A 9,235-nucleotide genomic window follows, 5' to 3' on the forward strand; every position below is an offset into this window, starting at 1 on the left:
GGAACCTTTTCTGGTGACTATACTGTTTAGTAGATTTTCGACGAACTAATTTAACAGTGGGATTTACTAAACAGCCGTCTTGTAGGTGTTACCTACAATAAATCTTCTTTATTCATGAGTTATCTTTTAAATAAAATCAACTCACTTGTGTCAAACTGTCGCTAACAATATAAGTGTCCGCCATTTTCATAACATAAAAACTGGTAAGAAGTGGGGAGACTGAGCAGTCGCATTTACTCAACATGTAGTGTTGGCAAAAGAACCGTTTAGTAAATTCAACTACAAGGAACTAAACGCTGTTTAGTAACAGCGAATGCCAGTAAAGTTATCCTAACAATATTTTTGCCTTCTAAACGCGTTTTGTAGCTACCACTGTAACTCTTCTCTCCGAGTGACTTAAAAAAAATACTCATTGTATAACAATATGTTGGATTTGTATCCTTCGCGGTATATGCTCTATTGACTCTAGCGGTTACGAGTCTACGTCATGACCGTATGCGCACGCACTCCCTCACACTCTTGCTCCATAGCTTCGATCGTGTGAACATTCATCGATAGTCTCTCTTAATAAACGACCGTTTCTGTGAATTATATCTGTGCTTCTTTTACTGAAACCTATCCCAAAATAAGCGCATGCCGATAGGTTATGGGCCCGGCAACAATTCTGCTGCGCTGGGATTAGTAAAAGAAACTTTTTTCGAGAATTAATCATCGTCGCGTTCGGCGTGCTCGCGGCGTGTACAGACTTGCCTCGCGCGTCCATTGTGATCAAGTGCCCAGGATTGTAACGAGTGAACTACGAGTTTTTACGAACAGTTAAAAGGATTTAAACGACCGTTTGCAATGACTGCGACAATTAAAAAGGTGATAGATAGATGCAGAAAGGCCCTGGAATTAGAAAGTGAAATTATAGAAGTCCGGATAGGGATAGACGATTCCTTTTTCAAGGCAACTTTTGCTGAAGGAGAAACGATCAGTTTGAGTAAGTAGAGTGATTTACTAAACAACGACCAGTACTTGATTTTTCTCTTAAATCAATTAATAAAAGAAATATTAACGAGTGTGTAATAATTTATATATTGCAATATAATAATTAAACGATTTGTGAACGAAACAGCAATTATAAGAAACGACAGTCGGTCAATACTTTTCCTACCTTATCTGTTATGGATAAGTAAATAAATTGACCGATAGATGACACTTGACTACTATTTACAAATAGAGTCTGTGCTTTTCACAGCTGAAACAAAATTAAAAACAAGTTCGAACTAAATAAAATTACGAGTGTTTAACGAATTTTTAATAATTATTTATATCTAAATAATTTATTTTAACGAGTGTTTTATTTAACGATTAGAATCAGTGCACTTAATCTATTTCATGAATTATTTACAGCAAAATATCATTTGATATAAAACATATAAATTCTCAGTATATACTTGAGTTTATATTAATTTTCGACGTCGTTAAAATAAAATGCATTTTACTAAAATGAAGGACCAAGTATTTCCACGAAAAGTTTTATTTTACGAAAAGTGTTATAGAGTGAGAATTTTTTTTGAAAAATTTTTAATGACAGTTGCCTATATAACGAAAGTTTCTTTTTTTTTTTTTACTGAATATATTAGTAACGACAAGGGCATTTATGTACAAGAATAAAATAATTAATTTTATTTCTAAATCTAATTATTGACGATAGTTTTAATTAATTGACTAGTAATTTATAATTTTTTAAATCTCACTTCTTTTAATCAAAAGACACATGAAACCGTTCTTCTGGTTTGTTTTTATTTCTGAGGGAATTGTGTTCATTCCTGAAGACTGATAACAACTAAATCTGTTTATGTTGCGTTTGTTGGTAACAAGCGTAACTTGACTGATTCTTTCTGATTCATTCTGACATGTGTTCTGTTTTTATGTTTCAAGAAAAGACTTTTAGTTTCTCGAGATTTTCGATTTAATTAACGACTGTGTATTTTGATAATTTATTCCAAAATTTTATTTTAAGGCAAGAATTCACTGAAAAACGATTGGGACAATTTAGTGAAAGAAATCCGAGAACTTGAGAGGTTAGCTCCACCAAACGGCGACGTCAAATGCATAAGAGATGCTAGTCCAAGTGATTTGAAGGCCAAAAATCCAAGTGACACTTCTCTAACAAGACCGGACCAAATGTTGACAGATAAAGAAGTCATGAAAGACATCAATGATTTTATTAATGGCATTGAACAAAATTCAGGTGATTATTTGAAAACGAATGGTTTACGACTGTTTACGATTATATTTCTGTATATTTTTAACGAATTGTTTAACGATATGTAATGACAGTACGATGGTGTTGTCGACAACAAATTTAAATTAATGACAGTTTTATAAACTAAAATTTTATCTGGCAGGTGTGTCGCCAGGAACTACAACGAGCGGTCCTGGAAACGACGAAATTGATCCAGTTAATCTCGATATGGAGAATAACATTCCTCCAATTGGTCCAAATCATCCTGACATGACTTCCGACAACAAAAATCAAAACGATGACAGTAAAGACGGTAGTAAAGACGGTACTGACAATTTGTTAACAAATGACAGTAATAAAAACTTGGTTAATAAAAAATTACACAAAAACCACAGTTCTGACAATGAAATTAATTCAAAAAATAAAAACGAAGTGACTTCTGAAAACGACAGTACTCAAAAGGACAGTAATAAGAAAGACAGTAAAATAAATAACAACGACAGTATTGATAATAAAAATTTAACGAATAATAATGATAAAGGGGCAGTTGGCCCTATTCAAAGCACAAAACGACAGTTCAATAGTGACGAAAATTCCGATCCAAGCAACGGCAAAATGGAGAGACGAATAAATGTTTTGGATTCGAGAATGGGTCAACTAGAACACATGATGGATTTAACCCTTAATATGACAACGAAAATGCATGAAACCATGCAAACATGGCTTGACCGTTGTAAACCGGAAAATAAGGTAAAAAACCTAGAATTATTGAAAATACAATAATGCCTCAAAATTTCAAAATGACGACAGTTACCAATGAAAATTCTAGTTTTTCCAGTCCGAATTTACAATTTATTAATAAAAATAATCCGACAGTCACACAAAGTACCGCGACAGTTAATAATACGAATAATTCAAATACGATCGCGAATCAATTAAAGGAGACAATTAAAATTGAATTAATTGGTAAAGACAGTGGAATTAAACATGATTACAAATTAAATTCTCAAACAAAATTTGAACATTTTTACGAGTTTTTAACATCCGAATTACGTACGATTGATTTGCTTTATATTATAGATACGACAGTTGCTCCACCGGAAGGACTAAACGAAAAATTAAAAGAAAAACATAAATTCAAAGTTCGGGATATTCTTATAAATCGAGTCGATAAAATTTATCATACACGTGTTTTGCACATTAAAGATCCAATTGAAATTATTAATAAATTACGAGAGTTTAAACGATGTGAAATAAATTTAACGAGTGTTACCTTACGAAAACAACTTTATTCAATTCAATATGATATAAAACGAGAATCGGCCGCAAAATTTTTAGAACGTTTTGAAGAAATTATCTTAAATTACGAAAATATCCCGGGTTCAACTGTATTATCGGACGAAGAGAAACGCGATGCACTTTTCAGTTCAATTTCAACTCAACTACCCGAAGTTCAATCCGTTGAATTTATGACTAAAAATCAGACCGGTAAAAGTCTAAAATATGAAGCCCTCAAATTATTTATTATACAGGCGGAAGCAAATCAAGCACAAGCAGCAACCAAGAACCATCCTGGTTCAAAAACGACTGCTATGGCCTCCGTACAATTCGCAAATTCGGGTCAACGACAGTGGGTAAACGAACGATGTTACGAGTGTGACGATTATGGCCATATGAAGAACGAATGTCCCTTGAAAGGTCAAGGTTTACGAAAATGCTACGAGTGTCAAAAATTCACAACTCATAAAGCTTATGAGTGTGAAAAACGACTGGCTAGAAGCAGAGGCAGAGGAATCGCATGTAAGTTTTCCAATAATAATTTAAATAATAGATCAAATTTTCCTCACGCTAATTCAAAACGACAGTTTAAATCACATTCAAATCGAGGCAAAAAATATTTTAAATCATTCAGGTCTAATTACGATAAAAATAAATATACTTACAAAAAGAACAATGATAAAAATAAAAAACGATCAGTTGACAATAAAACAAATTCACAATCACAACAAAGACAGCCACGAACGGGTACGAGTGAAACGCCAAAGGTTGGTTTCATGGAAATCAAGAAAAATAATACAGGTATGTTAAATAAAATTACAACACAAAATACATCATTGTCAATGTCTAGCACTGTTTCCGCCTTAAAAACAGAAACGATTTCGCCCGTTTACTTATATAGTCTTTCAAAGGCAAATAAATTTGAAAATAAAAGTCACAAATATATTTCATTTATTGTAGACACAGGTGCGACAGAACATATTACGAATTCGAAAAATATTTTTGATAGGCTGAATAAAGTCGATTCTAATATTATTAAATGCGCGAATAAAGACAGTAATGCTGATCTGTTAGCCGAAGGTAAAGGAAATGTTAATTTAATCTCTAATTGCAACAAATCCTTGAAATTAACGAACGTGATTTATACCGATTCGGTTTCGGAAAATTTGCTTTCACTTAGACGACTGACAGAAGCAGGTTTTTCCACTCATTTAGACGATAAGCGCGTTAATATTTTTCATTCCGACTCAAAAAATCTACTCGCGACGGGGGTATATGAGAAACCATATTGGTTTCTTGAATTTAAAATTGATAGGAAGAGTTTAAATGAAAATTCAATGACAACTATTTTTGACACGACTGTATTTGACGAAAGTACTAAACAACATAATGAATTGACTGATAAAAATATCAAAACTAACAATGAAACGAATGATTTAATTAATACGACTAAAAATGAAGTGACGAATGAAATCGAAGTTTTAAATAAAATCTCTGAAAAAGAATTTAACGATAAAGTTCAAGAAAATACCGAAACGATTAATAATAAAGTAATATCCGATTTTGACAACTCCATAATAAAAAGAAAAATAACTAATGTTGACGAGTTGCCCGAAGTTGATGTTTTAGACGAATTTACCCCATTTAACAACAATAGATATAACGAGTTTTTGAAAAAGAACAAAGCCATGCTCTGGCATGTACGAATGGGCCATGCGTCATGTGGTTATTTAAGAAAATTACAATCATTGTGGAAAGATAATAAAGACCTTCAGTCTGTAGTTTTTGACGACAGTATTCTCGATTGTGAGATATGCGCTCTTACGAAACTTAATAAATTACCCTTTCATAATAAAAGAAATCGAGCTTCACGACCGTTACAAATCATTCACTCCGATGTAATGGGTAAAATATCTCCGCCCACACATTCACATAGTTATCAATATATCGTTGTTTTTATTGATGATTTTTCGCGACTGGCTTTATCTTACCCTATGAAAACGAAAGATGAGACGGGTCTATGTTTAGAAAAATTCATTAAAAGTATTCGAAATTTGCTAGGAACTAACGAAAAGGTTTGCTATTTGCGTTCAGACCAAGGAACCGAATTTATGGGAGGTTATACAAACGAAGTTTTATTACGTGAAGGTATAGAACGACAGTGTGCGAATCCAGACACTCCTCAACACAACGGAGTCTCTGAACGATTTAATCAAACGATCCAAAAGAAAATTCGATCGATCATGTTTGATTCGAAACTTCTACCAAACATGTGGGATTTGGCATTGGGAACGGCGGTTTATGTTTATAATAGAACTCCACACAAATCAATTGACTTTGAAACTCCTTTGAATAAATTTGCGCCTAATTTTCACTTCGACTTGAATCAAATAAAACGATTTGGTTGTTTAGCCTACTGGTCCGTTACGAGAAAACCAGATTCTAAATTTTCGGCACGAGCGGTACGAGGTATACTTGTAGGGTACACGACATCCGGTTACGTTTTTCTCAATCCTGAATCCGGAAAATTCTTTGAATCTCGAAATGTTCGTTTTAACGAGAAACTTGTTTTCGGTGACAAATATAATAAAGACTCGATACAAAATTGGCCTCTTCCAGAAACGACTTTCTCCATAAACGACTGGTTTATTAAATTTGAAGACAGTAACGAAAAAGATGTACAAAATCAAAACGCGTTGTCAGAAACGGAGGGAGCTCAAACGAAGAAACGCGGCAGACCACGAAAAAGACTGTTAGAAACGGAGGGAGAGAATTCGAATGAAATCTCAGTAAAAACCAAAAGGATTAAAGTCACAAGAGAACCTTACGAGACGCGTAGTCGGAAAATAGCTGATATAAGTTTTGCCGAAATTTCCAAAAGTACGAATGTTTCAAATAGTTATACTTTTCCGAGTATTGAAGACGAGTTTAAACTAACAGAAAATAAAACAGACGACGAAATTTTATTTTGTTTTCACTCTGAAATCAATAACGATCCGTCAACTTTCAAACAAGCGATAGAATCTAAAGACAAAAACGAGTGGTTAAAAGCGATCGACGACGAATTAAAATCATTAAACAAAAACCAAGTATGGACAATAGTAGATCGACCGAAAATTGGCAAAGACGGTAAAAAGCCCAACATTATCGATTCGAGATGGGTTTTTAAACAAAAGTACGACAGTCTCAGTAAAATAAAATTTAAAGCTAGATTAGTAATTCGAGGATTTAAAGACACAAACTCATACGACTTGAAAGAAACTTATGATCCGGTCTCCAGACTCACTCTAGTACGAACAGTTCTCGCGATAATTAACTATTATGACTTGGACGCGTGTCAATTAGACGTTAAATCTGCCTTTTTAAACGGAATTTTAGAAGACGAGATTTACATGGAAATTCCAGACGGTGTAGAAATTCCTCAAAATTCACGACAGAACAAAGTTTGCAAGCTTCACAAAGCAATTTATGGTTTACGAGTCAGTCCAAAACAGTGGAACAAAAAGTTCTCTGAAGTTGCACTTTCATTAGGTTTGATTAACGACGATTACGAGCCTTGTTTATTCACTTGGCATTCTGGCAATTCGATAGTTATATTACTAATTTATGTTGATGATATTTTATTAGCTAGTAACGACAGTAAGAAAATGTTAGAAATCAAAAACGAACTAATGACTTCTTTCGAAATGACAGATTTAGGCGAACCTAAACATTACCTAGGTATGGACATTCGAAGACAAAGAAACTTAAAAACGACGACAGTCACTCAAGAAAATTACATTGAGAAAATCTTAACGAAATTTGGTTTTGAAAATGAATTCCCCAAAAATACACCAATGACGACACGACAGGTTGCTAATCGCGAACGTAGGGAACGAGAAGAAAATGACAGTTACGAAATTTGCGAAAAACCCCTTGACATTCCGTACCGTGAAACGATTGGTAGTCTTTTGTACTTATCTGGAGCTACTCGCCCAGATATAGCCTACTCTGTAAATGTCTTGAGTAGACATCAAATTGATCCGACCGAAAACGAGTGGAAAATGGTCAAAAGAGTTTTTCAGTATCTGAAGGGGACGAAAAGTTTAGGCCTTAAATTTTTAGGTAGACGAGACGATTTGTTAGCTTATTCGGATGCGAGTTTTGCGGACTGTAAAGATTCTATTTCGACATGTGGTTTTCTGATACGACTGTTTGGAGACACTATTGCTTGGCGAGCAAATAAACAAACTTATGTTGCGTTATCAACTTGCGAAGCTGAATTTGTCGCTATGAGTCAAGCTTGTCAAGAAATAATTGCATCTAATAAATCTCTAATGAGAATTTTTAAAGACAGTTTTCTTCCCGCGACTTTAAAATGTGATAACAAAGCTTCAACAATTTGTGCAAAGACTAACGGTGGAAATAGGCTAAGACATATGACAGATGTTCATCAAGATTACGTTAAAGAGTGCGTTAAATACGATCGTGTTAATATTGAATGGGTTTCGACTAAGAAACAATTGGCTGATATAATGACGAAGCCTCTTAGTTTTGAAGTACAGTAAAGTTCAATGAAGCCTTCCCTTTACATCGACTGTTAGATCATGTCGCACTCATATGTTTCATATGAGTGAGACACGATCTAACAGTCGATGTAAAGGGAAGGCTTTATTGAACTTTACTGTACATACCAATCTACGAGATAAAATTCTTAATAACGACTGTTCTTAATTCAATAAAAATTTTATCGTATATGACAGTATTTTAAAACAAAAAAAAAGGGACAATAAAAAAATTCTTTTACGACTGGTTTATGATAATATATGTATGTTTCTGTATTATATTTGCTTCAGATAGCGATTAGCCATGAGCTTTTTGACTGACAATGGAAGACTGGATTCTAATTGATCTCAATGACGGTGCCATAAAAGATGATTCCAAAGACTGTTTTGATGGAAAATAATCAGTATTTAACCAGAAAAAGTGATTTTACGAAATACTTCGTTTCTAATTATAGTATTTTTGTATTGTTCGATTTATATTTTTATATCAAGTTAACTTTAATAATTTTAAGTACTTTAATAATATTTTATAATACGACGAGTCAATCTCGGGAGGGAGTGTTGGATTTGTATCCTTCGCGGTATATGCTCTATTGACTCTAGCGGTTACGAGTCTACGCCATGTCCGTATGCGCACGCACTCCCTCACACTCTTGCTCCGTAGCTTCGATCGTGTGAACATTCATCGATAGTCTCTCTTAATAAACGACCGTTTCTGTGAATTATATCTGTGCTTCTTTTACTGAAACCTATCCCAAAATAAGCGCATGCCGATACAATATTTAAGATGTTATTGATTATTATTTTATGTACTTTCTCATTTTTTTCATTTTCAGCTATAATTCCTCTCAAATCAACGGTATGTAAAGAGAAATCGTCGAGTTAATGGAAAAACATACCATTTCAGAAAATCGTTTTAAAACATACCAACTCGTGAAAGCCGTATGAAACATACCATTTCGGATGACATTTATAAAACGTACCATTTCAAAATAGTTATTTGTGATACAAGTGCGTAAAGTGAGTGATTATACGAGTGTGATGCAAATCACACGAGTATAATCAGATTTTAGCACGTGTATCATACAACATTTTTTTGCATCACCCACCTCTAAAGTTAAGTACCTATTATGAAGAATTCCAACTCTCTATTAGAATAATTTCGATTGTATCCAATTAA

General features: G+C 33.7%; 1 protein-coding gene across 1 annotated transcript; it reads left to right on the forward strand.

Moving 5' to 3' along the window:
• The first annotated feature begins 476 nt into the window (after positions 1-476).
• Positions 477-8,690, forward strand: LOC127278936 (putative uncharacterized protein DDB_G0286901). The gene is made up of 5 exons (XM_051300901.1): positions 477-982; positions 2,009-2,239; positions 2,397-2,983; positions 3,766-4,033; positions 8,347-8,690. The coding sequence occupies exons 1-5, from the start codon at positions 844-846 to the stop codon at positions 8,355-8,357; spliced, it is 1,236 nt and encodes a 411-aa protein (XP_051156858.1). The 5' UTR covers positions 477-843; the 3' UTR covers positions 8,358-8,690.
• The last annotated feature ends 545 nt before the right edge of the window (positions 8,691-9,235 follow it).

The sequence above is a fragment of the Leptopilina boulardi genome, unplaced genomic scaffold (genome assembly GCF_019393585.1).
Source record: "Leptopilina boulardi isolate dan_hultmark-lab unplaced genomic scaffold, ZJU_Lbou_2.1 LbouV2_213, whole genome shotgun sequence".
Lineage (NCBI taxonomy): Eukaryota > Metazoa > Arthropoda > Insecta > Hymenoptera > Figitidae > Leptopilina > Leptopilina boulardi.